We start from the raw sequence: 17,427 nt of genomic DNA on the forward strand, positions 1-17,427 counted from the left end.
CAGGAGCTCCATGTCTCTCCTGTCCTGAGGAGCCCAGAGCTGGACACGGCTCTCCAGATATGCCTCCCAGGGCCGGGCAGAGGGGTAGGATCACTCCCTGAGCTGCTGACAATGCTCTTCGTGATGCTCCCCAGGATTCCACTGGGGATTCCACCTCCTTGCCCTCAGGACACTGCTGGCTTGGGAATATTTCAGTGTCCACCACGACCCCCAGGTCCTTCTCCTTAGAGATGCTCTCCAGGAGATCACCCCAGCCTGTCCTGGTACCTGGGGTTGTCCTGCCCAGGTGAAGGACCCGGACCTTGCCTTCGCTGAACTTTGTTGGGTTCCTCTCTGCCCAGTTCCCCAGCCTGCCTGAGTTTCACAGAATGACAGCACCTTCTGGTGTGCCAGGGCACTCCTTCCTGTTTTGTATCATCAGCAAATGTGCTGATACATCTCCCCTTCACCCAGGGCCTGATGAGTAAGAGGAACAATACTGGGGCCAGTCCTGACCCCTGGGGTACAGGCCTCCAGCCAGGCCTGGCACTGCTGCTCTGCTGTTCAGGCAGTTCTCAAAGCACCTCACAGCCCACTTAACCAACCTGCCCTCCTGAGCTCACCCACAAGGATCTTGTGGGGGACAGTCAAAAGCCTTTGTGAAGTCAAGGCAGAGAACACCCACTGCTCTCCCTCATCTCCAGCCCATCATTCCATCACAGCAGGCTATCCAACTAGTCAAGTGTGATTTCCCCTTGAAGAATCCATGATATAAACAAAGGGATCACCCTCAGCAGCTTTGCAGATGGCACCAAGCTGAGGGTGCAGTGACAATCCAGAGGGATCTGGACAAGCTCGAGCAGTGACCCATGGGAATCTCATGAGGTTTAACCAGACCAAGTGCTGGTGCTGCCCCTGTCTTGGGCACATCCCTGTGTGTGATGAATCCAGGCAGGGGATAAGCAGAGGGAGCAGCCCTGGCTGAAGGACTTGGGGCTGCTGTGAGTGAGAGCTGACCCTGCCCCAACCCAGAGGCCCCCTGTGCTGGGCTGCACCCAGAGCCCCAGGGCAGCAGGGCAGGGGGGATTCTGCCCTTCTGCCCCTCTCTGCTGAGCCCCCTCTGCAGAGCTGCATCCAGCCCTGGGCCCAGCACAGGAAGCACAGGGAGCTGCTGGAGCCAGGCCAGAGCAGGGACACCAAGAGGATCAGAGGGATGGAGCAGCTCTGCTGGGAGGAAAGGCTGAGGGAATTGAGATTGTTCAGCCTGGAGAAGAGAAGGGTGCAGGAAAAACTCATTGTGGCCTTCCAGTAGCTGACGTGAGCCTACAAGAAAGTGAGAAAGGGGCTTTTTACAAGTACATAGGACAAGAGAAAATGGCTTTAAGCTAAAGGAGGGTAGATTTAGATTTGAAATTCGGAAGAAACTTTTCCCTGTGAGGGTGGAGAGGTCCTGGCACAGGTTGCCCAGAGAAGCTGTGGCTGCCTAATCCCTACAAGTGTCCAAGGCCAGGTTGGAGGGGCTTGGAGCATAGTGGAAGGTGGGTGTCCCTGCCCATGGCAGGGGGTGGAACTGAATGATCTTGAGGGTCCCTTCCAACCCAAACTATTCTGTGATTTTATGACTTTTTTCCTCCACATGCTCAGAGATAACATCCAGGATGAGCTGTTCCATCACCTTTCCAGGAATGGTGAGGCTGACTGAACTGTAGTTTCCTGAGTCTTCCTTCTCGCCTTTTTTGAAGACTTGAGTGAATTGTTTCTAATAATTTCTTTCCACATCTCATAAGGCCTCTTAATAATAAATTTTGCTTTAATCTCAAACATTGCAAATTCTCTAAACAATCATTCTTGTAAAAGTATGTCCAGTGACTTTTTAATGAGTAATTATTATTATTTTGATGTTAGCTACAGTCATCAAAAAAGTCATATTAAAACATGCTGCCATCAACTACTCCATGTTCCTCCCTGCTCCTCTTTTATGCAAAACTACGTCTTCTGCTCTGATCCAACTCCAGTAAGAAACAGGGAATATTTTGAGATGCTTGGAAAGGAACTGGACTGAAGTCTGCAGAAGGTAATGAAAGCAGTAAAAACAAGCCTCTACCTTAGTTTTGTAGTTGGATCCATACTTTCAAGTTTGCACACTGAAGTCAAAAGAATAATGTAAAGATGCAGAAATTCATGAAGACTGTTAGACAGCAAAGGCAGGGCACTGTGGAAATCTGAGACACTAAAATCTACTTAGCAAGAAATTCACTACCAACCTTTCATCTAGAACTCATTCCTACTGGAAAAGAGTTAGGTCTCATTTTATAATACAGTCAGCAACTATGTAGCAGATATTCTTTGTGATGTTTATTGACTATATAAATCATATTGTTTATCATAAATCAACACTGCCAAGTTCTGACTGCATTCTAAGCATAGCTCCTCTTTGAAATCAGGGATCTGATGACTTCTTTGTCTGATGTCTTTATGTAATCCATATGAATTCAGTGTTTCAACTGGACCTATGTAGTTTCTAGGACTCAAAAAGGCACCATTCCTTTAGGAAGGGCTTGAATGCCATACACACCTGACACACCCATTAGAGGCTGGAATCCTGCACCCTCAGTTGAACACACATTCTCCCTTGGTTTAAGTAAGCACTAAACACGATGCAGCTCCCTAAACTTTGATAAATTCAACATTTTTATAGTTTTTCCATTAAGGTATACATCAATAGAGGCCACGCTGACTCAGAAATTTACTATTATGAGAAAGTTAAAACGAATTAACAAAAGACACAAAAGTAACACAAATGAGGTAAAGCAGTAAGGATGCAGTATCTCTGAGCTTGTTGAGCTCACTATCTAGATAATCTACAGCCATATCAAACTAACTAAGAGCATCCATATGGGATATAACTTACACATATTAGCTTCACGCTCTAAGCTGCTTATTCTTTACTTTCCTGAGTGTTCCATGTAGAGAAATCTTTGCTGTGATTGATTACCTCCTCCAGGGAGTAAGTATTGGAAAAAAAGAAGAAAAAGGCTCAGACAACAAGAAGACTTGCAGAAACAAGAGACTGAGATTGATGTTGCTGTCACACAGCTCCCAGTTTCCTAATTTATTATGACAGTCTGAGAATCTAACTTCATAGCTGACAGCCACCAAGATTTATTCTACACTTTTGATTATTTCCCCATACCTAACAAAAAAGCTTTGGTCTATGCTGATTTATACTCTCACTTGTTTTGGTACTTTTCAGATCACATTGGCTTAAGAAAGCAAACATACAGCAAATTAACATGTAAGGAAAGTTATATCCCATTTGAACTCCAAAGATTAATGTGGGGTGACCAAACATTAGAGTACTTTCAAAGGAGGAAATTTTACACAGAAATAGAAAAAGCAAGATAAGGAAAGCAGAGTGTTGAGATCCCAGCTTTGGAGAGGGCTGGATACCAATGACCTTTCCATTCATCACCAAGAGAATTCCAGACTTTTACTAGATGTTGGAAGATCATCAGAACTCAGATGTTATAATCCCATCTTGAAAGAGAGATTTAATTTAGTTTTCTGACTGCCTGCTACCATTCGGCACCATGGAGACTTTCAGAAGATGCAGGCAGCCAAGTAACAAAAGTAAATCCATGTATACAGAAGTTGTATGTAAACATCTAATAGAGAATTGTCTCTAGAACATTAACATCCCAGTTATCCATATTTTCTCAGCACCTACTCATCAGTCGGCACAAACTGCAGAATAGCAATACGTATTCTAAAATCTGACTCATACTACTGTACCACGAAGACTGGATACTTTAAATTGCTGTGATGAATCACAGCTGTTATTAATCTCATGTACAGACCAAACAAGACTGGTAAAATATCTGAAACCAGGAATATGGTAGAAATCAGTTTGCTGAAGAAATGTATCAGAAAACAAATTTCTTTGTCACTTAGGCTTGCATATGAAAACCAAAGAACTTCAAAAAATGTTTTCAAGTTTTTCATTCTGCAAGAACACATTTGTCACTACAAGGCAGTCTGCTGTGCAATTTGTAGCATGGATTTGTGTGAATGTGCTCACTGCAGCTTGTCTTGGGAAGGTTCAGTAGCTGAATACCAGAAGCTCCCCTCATCTTAAGGCTCTTACTACACCCCAAGGACCTGATCACTGCCTGTCATCTTTTACAGAAAGGCAGAGCTCACAAGAGTTTAAAACATGCAGATAAATGTGCTGATAAACCTTGCATTCCAACTTGTCTATAAATATATATTTTATACATTCCCATTCCCATCTTGTGGCTTGGACCCCTCACAGTTAGAACAGCTCCTTGCTACTCAACTACTGAGACCTGATTTGGGGTCTGGCCTGCTTCTCTTAAGAAATAAACCACCTCCAAGTCCCAAAATCCTGTTCAAGTAAAAGTCTGGAAATGAGTAAGAACTTTAAGATTTAGATTATTAACCTTCTTTAGAAAAATACCATAATTTTACATTTGTTTTAATAAAAAATGAAGAGTTATAAAAAGAAGGCTACTGGGTATATTCAACCTTCCTCCATCTGCCAATGGGCTTGGAATTACTAACCAGGAAAATCTGGAAGACAGTTTATGACTGATAATATTATTAGAGGACCTGCTATAATGTGCTAGAGAGGGACAACACATAACTGTCAGCTCACCTATTAGTCTTCAGGAACTAGGAAAGAAGGGCAAGGAAAACTGGAAGATGGCCAAGAAAATGAACCATTTTTCAGCTCCTCTTTAAAATATTTTTATGAAACTAAAAACAACTTTGCAAAAGCTGTTTAGTTTCATATTAAAAAGTTTAATAAAAAAAATCTATTTGAACTGTCGGGAAACGTAAAGAAAAATAAACATCAGGAATACCAGCATTTGCTTGGACTTTAAGCAAGCAACGATTGTGCACAGCTGTCAGAGGAAGAAGAAAAATACAGCTAAATTAAAAAGAAGACACTGATCTCCTTAATCATACCAGTAATTATGCAATCCTGAGTTATGTGATACTTCTGGACAAGATACATCTGGTAGCTTTAGGAATGATTTCTCACACATTTGCAACTCCCCTCTCACTTCATGTTGATAGTCAGATGAGGCACAATCCCAAGTCGCAGTGTGTATGTTTGAACAACAGGATAGGAACAGGTAGAATTTAATTTCTAATGGGTTTGGGTTTATTTTGGGAAAAAAACCCCAAAAACATAGAACCCTGGAACATTTACTGAAAAATGATTGAATCATATGATGTGATATACATACATTTAAAAGTTGGACTCGATGATCTAAAGGTTAAACTCAATGATCTTGGAGGGCTTTTCCAATCTAAATGATTCTGAGATTCTATGCATATAGTAATGTTAGTTTTTTCATCTGAGTCAGATTGCAGATTACTACCACCCAGCCAAGAATTAAACCTCCATGCCAGGGTTAAACCTCTTCTCTTTTAAAGTAAGCCAAGAGATTTTAAAGGAGTACTTCAAGACAGGCACTTGGGTTTAGATCTTAACCTCAGACCTTAGAAGAAACGAAATTGTGTGACTTCAAACATGAGATTTTATACTTGTTTGAGATCCCAAGGTCTATTTTATAACAGGCATCTCAAGGCCTGTGCCTCATCAGCTCCTGGTTCATCTCAGAAGTTTCTCTTTTAGCTGCAGGCTTCCAAATGCCTGGCTGGAATTGCTGATTCACTGCACCTACCAGAGCTGGCAAATCAATACCACTCCTGAAGCAGGTTCAGATGCTCCAGGGAAAGTGCCACCACTCCTTTCCCACAGGGGTTTCCATGTGACTTAGCCACTTTGTCAAGAGATGCAAAGACCATCTGACAACAGACAAATAAAAAGCTAATTTCCATTATTCAGGTTGGAAAATCAAGCCTTCTGCCCAAAGCACCTTCAAGGTTGTGGACACAGCCAGGACTTTGCTATTCAATTCACAGCTGACATTGTGCCTGTGTCTGCCACACTCGTGTCTGCTCAGCTCCTGCAGAGAGCTCCATGGAACTTATCACACACACTAGGAATTGCACTTCTGTCCCGATTTCTGACCAGAATTTCCCTCTGCTTCCCAGGATCCTTCTCAATCAGACAAATAATTAGCTCCTGAAGAACCATAAGCTATATTGAATCATCAAAACCTACTTTTATAGTTATCTGCAGGAGGTCACACATACAAAAGAATCAATTGAGATATCATATTACAGGTGTCCAAACTTAGTAATTGCTATTTTTCTGTAGGAGAAACCAAAGCTACACAGACTATTTGAAATAAAATCAGGGATGCAGAAAGGTAAGGATTCTATTCCTGCCTATGGTGTAGACCTTGTGTGAAGACTGAGAAGTAACTTAATCTGTTTGCCTAGTTACTAATCTATAAAACAATTAAAATTTTATTTCATTTCCTTACAGGACTTTCTGAGGACAATTTTATTACTATTTACAAGGCTTTAAGACATGTTCCTACAGCAATTAATACCACATAAAAACTTTTAAATAAAATAAGTATGTCTCTGAATACAATAATTTTTTTGTCCATGCTGCTTTGCATCTTTTTTGATACTTTCTACAAAGAATTTGCAACCATCTTTAGTATGCTTACTATAAAGCAGAGAACTTAATAGAACCTATCCTAATCTTTAAAAAAAGGAAGAGTTAGGATGTGTGCAGCCTGGCAGCAAGAATTGCTTATGCAAAAAAGCAATGCTTATTCCCCATTTTAAAAAGTGACTATCACAAATCAGACCTCAGGAGAAAGAAAATATGAAAAAACCCCAAACAACACACAAAAAAGGAGAGAAAGCAGGTGGTAGCTATTCTCATTTACATCAAAACAGATAAGCATTATAAAACTCCTCAGATTTGTATTTCATGTACAAGAAGGGAAATCCTATTTCAAACCTACTGTATGACACCAAATACTAGTCTTGCATCCACTGAGCAGAATATAGAGCAATTTTTGAGAAAAAACTACTCAAGGGAATACAGAAAATGTTTATTTTTAGCTAGACAAGGATATCATCGTAGGGAGGGAGGGAGGGAGGGAGGGAGGGAGGGAGGGAGGGAGGGAGGGAGGGAGGGAGGAAGGAAGGAAGGAAGGAAGGAAGGAAGGAAGGAAGGAAGGAAGGAAGGAAGGAAGGAAGGAAGGAAGGAAGGAAGGAAGGAAGGAAGGAAGGAAGGAAGGAAGGAAGGAAGGAAGGAAGGAAGGAAGGAAGGAAGGAAGGAAGGAAGGAAGGAAGGAAGGAAGGAAGGAAGGAAGGAAGGAAGGAAGGAAGGAAGGAAGGAAGGAAGGAAGGAAGGAAGGAAGGAAGGAAGGAAGGAAGGAAGGAAGGAAGGAAGGAAGGAAGGAAGGAAGGAAGGAAGGAAGGAAGGAAGGAAGGAAGGAAGGAAGGAAGGAAGGAAGGAAGGAAGGAAGGAAGGAAGGAAGGAAGGAAGGAAGGAAGGAAGGAAGGAAGGAAGGAAGGAAGGAAGGAAGGAAGGAAGGAAGGAAGGAAGGAAGGAAGGAAGGAAATGTTGGAGGAAGAACTCAGGAAAAAGCACTTAACTTGTCCACAGCATCCGCTGTAACTGAATACTTCAAATTTGCTATTTATAAAGAAGATTTTAGACATCTTGCTGTACTGATGTTATTAGAAAGACATTCAGTGAAGATTTATGAAGGAATGTAAACCCTGTCAAGAAGAGATGGCTTAACAACTTGCAGAGACCACAGCCAAGCAAGAAATGTAGAAATCCTGATGTCAAAGAAGATATGCAGAAGTTCTGATGAAATCTTTTTCATTATAAGAAAGGTGAAAAACATTGATACTAATCTTGTGAAGCATTCTTTGTCTCCATAAAATCCATGAAAAATGACTGGTTTCTCAAAAAGCAAGAACAGATGGAAACTAGTGGACTCACCAAAACTTCAATTCCTTTCAACGCCTAATTTCATCATGGTGAAAAAGAAAATATTTGGAATAAGCAAACCAATCCCCAAACATTATAGAAATCCTAATTTAAATTTGTTTGTGCAATACAGGGTTTGTTTTTGATTTGAGACCTCACTGCAACCTCTTACTTCATTTACATATTTCTGGTAGCATAAGAGAAGGGAAATAAAGCTGATCAAGAAGGGAAGGGATTAGAATGTCCCCCTTTTCAAAAACTGATACTCTACTAATGGAAACCACTAGGCTGTCACAACAGTCAGTATAACTGACAATGCCAGCAACTAGGTGGGGTGCAAATAATAGCAGAAAAATGCCATCCAAAAAAAAAGTTCTCTCTTTTCTAGCAATGGTGTCCCAAATCTGAGTCAGCACACAACAAACAGCCATAGCAAGATTGGCATGGTCATTGTCACAATTGAAATCTTCAGTCTAAAACCTTACAAGCAGACATGCTGGCCCTCACTAAAATCATTCATATTTCAAAGAAGGAAGGAAGGAAGGAAGGAAGGAAGAGGGAATGTGCCTTGATTCCCTTTTCAGTGTCTGTAAGTAAAACCAGATATTTTACCAAGACATGCTAAAGACCATTTATTAGTTGCAGACACAACCTCCCCAGTCCATGGTCTCAAAATCAGAAAGACAATTGTGACCTCTTTTAGTGTCCTATGGTTGTACATTGGGAGAAAGGGAGCTCTTAGCTATTATTCCCAATGTAGTCACCTGTTTGTATTTTTGTTGGCCTTTTTTTCTTAATTAAAAAAAAAACACAAAAAAAAAATCAAGTGGCTGGATATAAATTAATGAAAATGTAATTAGAAATGTGACTATCTCTGTAGATTTAGCCTCTTCATTTCATGACCAGAGAGCAATAACACAGACAGCAGGTCCAAAAAAAGTCCCACAGATCTCCTCAATGGCTCATCATTGATCAGGTCACTCCTTTTGCTATTCATTGTTCAAAAGAGTTTTTTTCCCTACTATAATGGAAGTTGTTTGGACAAAGTTGAAACTAGCAAGCTGTTTGAAACAATACATATGCACAGTTATTTGAATTCCAAATATTTGAACTATTTGATTATGTCTGTGTTCTGTTTTAGTAAGAATTTATGAATATTAGAATAAATAGAGCTTTTCTTTATTTTTTAAATTAACGTCTGGCTGCTCTTTGTATGAGAAATACCTCTTGCACCATTAATCATTTGACCACCTCAGGCTGAGGCAAATAAATCTATTTTAGTCTGTTCTATTACAAATGAAATTTGGAAGTTTGAGTAAAAACCCCTGTCAATGGTCAGGATATATAATCCATCTGAACAAATATTACTCTGTTTGAAAATAAATGCAGTACAAAATACATCTACTGAAAGGCTAATCAAATCCTTGCCCTGAAATCCTAGTTCTTTCATAGCTTCAGTTAGTGCAGACTGGTGATACTGGACTTCAATATTTCTGGTTTGCTGCCTCATTTCTTGAATTTAATTGAAAATATCTCAGTTTTTATTAAAGTAGAGCTGCTGCTGACCCAGAGAAAAATATCCCTTTTACACACTGTTTTATAAACATCACCTTGAAATTAACTTAGGACTGTACCAAAATGTGGTCATTGCATTTATATTGGGAATAGTGAGAAAGAGTCTCTAAGCAAAAAATGACCAACAAGTAAGAAGCTATGGGAAACTGGACATAGAAGTGTAGGTTCATTTCCAGGCAACTGGTGTGAGGAATTTCATAATAAGAACATATACCTATGTAACTCTAGGACAAACCCACCCTATTTGAACCAGAGCAATGGCCATGAATCAAAAATACAGATCCCCAAATCCTCAGACTGCTGAAGCAATGAAGATCCTGCACTGGGCTTTCACAGTCAGTGGACAGTGTCCCTCCAGTTATTAGTGATTAGTGTTTCTCTGCCTTGTTTCATTGTCCAAGTATTCCTTTCTGGCTTACTTGTACTTCTTACATTCCGTAATTTATGTTCATATACCATATCCCTGCCTGAAAATGGGAAAAAAGGGGAAGGAAAGCTCTAAAGATATGACTGGGATGACAAAAGTTGGAAGAAACAGACAAAATATATCTCAGTATATTTAATATATTTAACAGATTACTTTTCTTGAAGAAGAAGCCCAAGCACCGAGCACAGGCTTTGGGGGTCAGGGTTTTCCTCAGCAATATTAAACATGGGCATTCTGCTTTGAGAATGTCGAGATTAAGAGTGACAGCTGAAAGGATCTGACCTAAACCACAGTGGGGCCAACACACAGGTTTGAATGTATTCATTGTGACCTGGATCAAGTCTTTACTGAAGAAGCACCAGGTGATAAAATGCAGAAAACAGATCAGGCCTTCTTGCCACAGCCATGAAATGAAAGTTTCTTGCATTCACCACTTACCAAGACAGTTGTGGCCATCGTGGGCTAACATGAATCCATCATAGCACGTACACCTGTAGTTGCCTGGAATGTTGATACACTCATGGACACAACCCCCATTGTAGAAGTCATTTTCACACTCATCGATATCTAAAACACAAGAGGGGAGAAAAAAAGCTTTTGTAAAACGAGAATTCTAACAATACAGAAAAAATTCTCCAAATGAGCATGTTTTTTCAAATATGCCCATCCCTAATCTTTCTTTTAGGCTCATTTTGCCTACTTCAACACATGGTCAGGGACTGAATATATCAGGGTCATATTTGTCTGAAAAGCAGCAAGCCAATGTATAGAACACTCTTTCACAAAATAATTGGAGTATCATCACAGTAAACAATGATACGTTGTCAAAAATAAAAAAAGGAACACTTGATTTTGCTACACTTTATATTTAAAATGTAGTTTTTATTTTCTGGCTTCAATATAATCAAGCAAGGAATGAATCCTTTGACTTGTAACAACTATGAGAAGCATAGTATTAATATGGCATGAGACAAAAGTATGCCTTTTATAACAAATAAACTATAATCTTCTGTATTAATCACATGCAACCAGAACCACAAAAATGTCAGTATTTTCTTCTCAGAAGATATGATAGAGTTGTTTGGGGTTTTTTCACACTGGCCTGTATCTTAAAGAGGATCATAAAAGATGAGAGATGAATTCTGCTTCAATTACAAACAATCCTGTCATGATCTTCCCTCCCTCATACAAAAAAAAAAAACTCATTCTAGAAAAAGTAAACTTTCTTCTTTCTACAAACTGTATTTTGGCTTATACATGGAACATCAGTATTACAGTCACTCTTGTGAATAATTAAGTGGTACACATCAACCAACTAAAAATACATAAATAATTAAAGATAGCCTCATGGCTTGATAAGTATCAGGTCTAAATTTGTGTTGTGCTAGACCAAAAACCACAGCTAATCTCCCTAAGTTAGGCAGCACGTGATAAACAGATAAAGTTATTATTTTAGAAAACCACCTGTTAGAATATCAGAGTTACCCCAGCATTACATTTCAAATGTGCCTTCCATTGCAGAGGTGATTGACATTTTTCTAAATTAGGTTAATATTCACATAGATTTTCTCTCTCTTTTTTTTCACCTTTTAAAAGCACTCCACAAAAAGCTCTTGCTACCTGGTATCACACCCAGATGGAATCCAAAGAAGACAAGGTGGTCTGGGCAAAATCAGACCCATCTGAAGAACCACCTCAGACTCAGCCACTCAGTGCCTTCACCACTTCTGGTGCTTGGATTGAGAATGGCTGGGTTTGTCCCTCCTAACACAATCCGTGAGAGCAGGGACAGGCTTTTCCCAAGTTCTGTTGCAAGTCTTCTCCCTCATGTTGGCCTCTCCCAAAAATCTACCTTAAACTCAGAATTTTCCAACTCTCCATCCACCTGCCTCAACAACTTTGAAGTCCCCCTTGTACAACCTTCTCAGCAGCTTGAAAAGGGAATGACAGGCTTGGTTTTATTTGCAAAACCAGCTGGCTATTTCGTAACTCAGCATTTGGCACCATAGCAATACCAGAAATAGGAAGCTGGAGAAATGATCTTCAAACCAAAATACAAGCTGCTGCTTAAAGGTAAATTTCCTAGTCTTTAAAGCACTGCTCTTTTTCTGAAGGTTCTCATTCTTTACTAACAATTTCCATCCATGAGCTGTACAAGTGCCCACTCAGCACAGCCTGTGGTTGTGCTCTACCTTCCAAGTCCAGTATGAGAGCAAAAAGAGAAATCTATGATTTTTATTGAAAACAAGAATGAGCAAGTCAAGTGCTCATCCCAAACAACCTGCAATGCAGTCTCTGAGAAGCTGCTCTCATTAGGCCACAGCTCTGTGTGCCTGGGTACATATTCCCAAAATGTTACAGTCTGCGTTCCACTTAGGAGAAATTTGCACCTTCCACAACCATTCATGAATATTTCCAGAAACTTCTTGCTGTTCCCTACAGGCTACAGAGACAAAAAGAGAGCTCTACAATAATGCCATGTTTTAACAGGCCAAGTCAATACTCAAAAAGCATCTAACAGGATTTTGATGGCAGGTGTTTCAGGTGTTCCCCTCAGGACACTCAGAAAAAATGACATCTTCATTTCAAAGTTTGCTCTTAACTTTTATCCAGCGATGAGTCTTTTCAGAAGAGGGCATTCAGAAGAAGCTGTTACCACCTGTAATGTTCCTCAGCATCAGACTGCCAAGGGTTGAGCAATTAATTCCTTTTTTTTTTTCAAACAATGAACCAAACAGTACTATTTGTTTAAATAAGCAGTAGGGGAGCTTTCAAAAGGGAAAAAAAATACCAAAGAAATGGGAAGCCTTTTGAATGACTGCCCCTTATATAACAGCTATTTCTAAAAAGCTGTACTGTGATTAGCAGCACAAAGTGATGATGCAATACAATACTCGAGTTTTGGAAAAGGTAATGCAACAGATACAGAAACCACAAAAATAGCAAAAGAAACAGATACTTTTCATCTCATTCTCTTAGGAGTTCAAGTCACAATTAATATTGCAAAAGGATTAGAATATTATTTCTCCCTTTTGCAGCCCAATAGCTGGAATTTCTATCTCCAGCATGGCTAGCAAAAAAACCAAGACCAAGGGGCTAAGACTGGTGTATTTACATTTCCCAAAAAACCAAAGCAAAAACACACCAAAAAAACCCCAGCTCCTCTCTCCCCCCTAAAAACCCAAACAAACAAACAAACAAACAAAAAAAACCCAAACAAGAAAATCTCATAAGAACATGCACAAAGCCTACAAAGGCCAAATGTTGAACATTTATGAAGCTCCAACTGCCAAGAGAAATGCAAGCAATGTGACCACCACTCCATCTTCTCTTTTACCTGGAGGAAGACATTCTTTAAAGAATGCCTCAGTGTGCAACAGCTGTAATTTATGGACAGAATACTACATCTGACATGACAGAATACAGCTTCCTTAGTAAGCTTCATATAGAGTCAAAGTAATAGGAGTATATTCAATCACATAAAACCTGCAGCCTTGCTCTTCATTTTTTCTATTATAAGCCTCAAAATTCGCAGGGGCCATCTGTGTTCATTTCCTTTTGAGTAGGTCATATCCTATCATTCTTTTTTTCCTATAATTGATAGAATTGGGTGTTAATCAAAACCTCAACTCTAAACACCCCTGCTTTCTCTGCTAATTTTATAGCTTCAACTATCCTTAGCATTTTTAGCATTTGATCTCTTAATATTGTCTTTCATCATGCAGGAATTACCATAACAAAAACAAAAACCAAAACCAAGAGGAAAAAAATAAATGTAGGTATTCAGCCATGAAATTGTGATGGATGCAGGTGCATCTACTGATGAATTTGCAAGGTTTCTCAAAGAGAAACCCAAAGTTTTGTGTACTCTGGCAAAATATTTATAAAGTCTTCAATTCCTTAAATTCCAGCTGTTCAGATGGGGAACTCTTGGGGTGTTTAGTGAAGAAATCACCTTAAAAGAGAATTGCGGTATTTCCACTCCAAGAGAAATTAAATCCATGTGGTACTACAATGGCAGGAATTGTGGTAGTCTCAGACAAGAATTAAATGCACCAAATGATTAAGAAGGTGTAGAGAAATTTTCAGTACTGACACAACCTGCCAAGAACCCATTTGAGCTTAGTGTATTCAAAAAAGACAGCACCTCCCAATCCCAGGGCTGGATGTAAGGACATCCTCAGATGCTGGCAAAAGAATTTTGATCATCTCTTTCTGGAACTAGTTCAGAAAAATCTCAAAAATCCACTGCTTGTTTCAAAAGTTTTAAAGTAAAAAATGATCAGGAAAGAAGAGGTAAAAAGAAACTTGCTTACTTGGGTGTACTAATAACTGTAGTGGTTCAGCTATTTACCAGGGTGTAAGAGGCTTGGAAACTCCATCCTAATTCTTTCTGGAAAGCAGAGGTGAATCTCTTTGTTACCATCTGGAAATAACTCTTTGAGCATATCCCTAGGGAACACAGCCATGCTCTTCTACTGCCCTCCTCAAGGAGCAGTGGTGTTACTTAAAGAACACCCACTCTATGAGACTGCAGTTATTATGCAATGCAAGCATCTAAGAACTTCTAAAAAATACTCTAGACAAGTATCTGAGGATGTGTTATCATGAGGATGTGCTCTCATTTACGGTCCTTGTATTTCAGTTATAGGAAGAGAATTTGAATTTGTTTTAAGTAACCTGATTCTTTTTAGTTTGATGGGACTTGTATTTCCCTTATACATAATGGGGTTAATTCTTCTTCGTTATTAGAGGTGAAATTTACACTGCCCCATGATTGGTTTAATTTGTGTATTCTGCCACAAAGAGATGGAACTCTCATAAGCCTCACAATGCCACCTTGCAGAGAAGCATCTCTTCCAGAAGCACATATAACTATGAAATGTTCAAAATAAAACAAGAATCAAACTCTTTTGCTTCCCATATCACAGTATTTCAGTTTTCTGTTACAGCAAAGAATAGAAGACACATCAGCATGCAATAACTAATGTCCACAAGACAAACTAAACTGTAAAAAAAACGAGGAAGTTGCAAAATGCCTGGTTCCCATTTTGTCTAAACATTTTCAGCACTGTCATTAATTGACTGAGTGCTAATCATCTTTTCCAAGCAGTAACCAGCTCTCCTAGAAGGTGGCACAGAATTTATGCCAAGAAAGTAAAAAGTCTACCTCCAGAAAAATTAATTCCCACTCTTCATTGCATCACTTGAAATTAATTAAGTTCCTGAATGTCCACAAATGTGTGTTCCAACATATGCAACAAACTTTGTCAGCACAGCTACAGATCATCATGGGCACAGCTACTGAAATCAAAGCAAATGCCTGCATGGATTTGATGAATTTTGGATGAGTGTCACAGCTAAACTGTCACAAGAAGCCTTATGGCTATTAACATGCAAAAGGAAGAATGACTGAGGCCTGGAAGTCAATGAGCCAAATTCAGTGTTTAGTGTTGAATTCCACAGATTTCTGTAGAAAATGGGAAAGTGTGCATTGACACAATTTTTATCTTGGCATCTGTCAAGGCCACAGATCCCAACACTCACAATGCAACAGAAGATGTTCAAAATAGGCGTGGGATTGAACAAAATCTGTGTCCATTTTAAAGTATTTCTTGACTAGCAATATAAGGGCAAGATCTGGAGCTAATTTAGTAAACAAAAACTTCAATTGACTTTGAATGGAGTAATTTATGTGCTTGAACATTTTAAAACAAATAGCCAAAGAAAGCTGTCTGCCCACATCAACTTCTAATTTACAGAACCACAAACAAAAGCGATTGTGCAGGTATATTATGCAGATGTAGAATTTCTCATAAAGAAGCTGGATCCATTAAATAGCTAGAAAAAGAAATATTAAAATCTTTGTAAGTACATCTTGATGCCTGAAGCCATGTATTTCTCCAGTATCTAAAGAAAGAAAATTTTGATATTCATCTTCCTTTATCTAATTGCTTTAAGGAAAATACTGCCAAAAAGGCACTGTGGAGACAGTAAATAACATTGCCCTTACAAACTTGACAGGAAAGAAACTGTGTTTTACCTTCTTGCTTGAAAAGGGGTTCCTGCTAGCCCCTACCAAGGGCAAAGCACACCAGATGCAAAATTCTCTTTTATCAGTTGCCTTCTGCTAAAAAATGCCTTCCTACAGCTCTGCAACAGCAGTATCTTGCCTGCTTTTCCACAACTCTTATGCAGCAAAGAACACTGCAAGGTGCTGGAGCCCATATTTCCATGTAGTACTATTTTTCACTTTTATGGCTTCTCTACTAAGAGCTTTCAAAAAAATGTTATTGATTCTTTATCGAGTTTTGGTCACTGTTCCTCCTAGGGCTAATGCACTATCCTCAAATTCACAGAAAAATACAGGGAAAAAAGGCCCATTCTTAGGTTCTAAATCCTACACAACTAAGAAGATTTACAGTGCAGAACTGTCTTCCTCACTGCATAGCTTCATGCAAGCTTGATCTCAGATGCTTGTGAAAGAAAGTAACCTTGTAAAATCCAAAGATAAAACAGCCTGAGATGAAAACCCAATTCTACAATTATTGCCACTGGCTTAGTGAAGCCAGGAAGACATATTTTCTGGGATTCACAGTAGAGAGGTACGTAAGACAGGATCAGCACTGAAATTTTTTGTTCCCATTTCCAATTCAGAGCAAACAGCAATGTAGCGCTGTCTCCACTGCTTTAAAGGAAACAAGCAGAAGTGAAGTTACATGCATACTGACAAGAATTACAAACAAGTTCAAGTCCTGGATCACAGTCAGATCAGCATCTTTTTTTTCTTCATAATTGGGTTTGAGACTGAAAAAGGCATGAAAATAAGTAAAAATTACATGGGAATACTCACATTTTTATATATATTCTTTGGCAGAGTCTACATTTAATGTACGTTCAGCAGATATATATCACACTCTGGACAACCTGAACCTAAGGCATTTGTATTTCCCATATCAAGTTGCACTTTCCTTAAGAAGGGAACCAGTTTCAGATCCAAAGGCCAGAATAAAAGCTCAAGCATAGGTTAAAGACCATTCTGGTAAAGTGCAGGTGAAAATTGCCAGAAGTTGGGCTCTCAGGGAAACACCCAACCTGAGCAATATTACTAAACACATTAGATTCTTACAAAGAGTTTAGCATCAGCACATTTCCACACATTTCAAGTCTGCTCTAGTCTTAAAATTTGCAAAATATGACCAAAGAATGAAGAATTGGGTGGGAAAATGTGATCAATTATCAATTTAACTAAATCTGACCTGATGAAATAGCATTTCCATCTGTTTTGTGGCATTGGAATTCATCATCTACTCCAAGTCCAAATGTTATGAGAATATATTGACATACCAAGACTCTCAATATTTCTACTCCTAAAAACCCCTTCACCTCCAGAGAAAAATCCATTTTTGAAAATCTCTTTCCACGAAATGCTTGTTAAATCACTTTTTCTAGAAAACAAATTATTTGTTACATCTGGCCCTTCCTGCAATACTTTATTTTTTGACTCATAAACGTTAACATCTTTATTCTTTAGATGCTGTGACCT

The 17,427-nt window shown here is 39.2% G+C and overlaps 1 protein-coding gene across 2 annotated transcripts in view; it reads right to left on the bottom strand.

Annotated features, from left to right (window-relative positions):
* The window catches only part of SCUBE1 (signal peptide, CUB domain and EGF like domain containing 1), a 194,158-nt gene that overhangs the window by 152,748 nt on the left and 23,983 nt on the right, over nt 1–17,427 (bottom strand). For both annotated transcript variants that reach the window (XM_077178403.1, XM_054631631.2), the window contains exon 3: nt 10,320–10,448. In XM_077178403.1, the coding sequence (XP_077034518.1) occupies nt 10,320–10,448 (129 nt within the window). The remainder of the gene's footprint in view (nt 1–10,319; nt 10,449–17,427) is intronic.

Source organism: Agelaius phoeniceus, chromosome 5, assembly GCF_051311805.1.
Source record: "Agelaius phoeniceus isolate bAgePho1 chromosome 5, bAgePho1.hap1, whole genome shotgun sequence".
NCBI lineage: Eukaryota > Metazoa > Chordata > Aves > Passeriformes > Icteridae > Agelaius > Agelaius phoeniceus.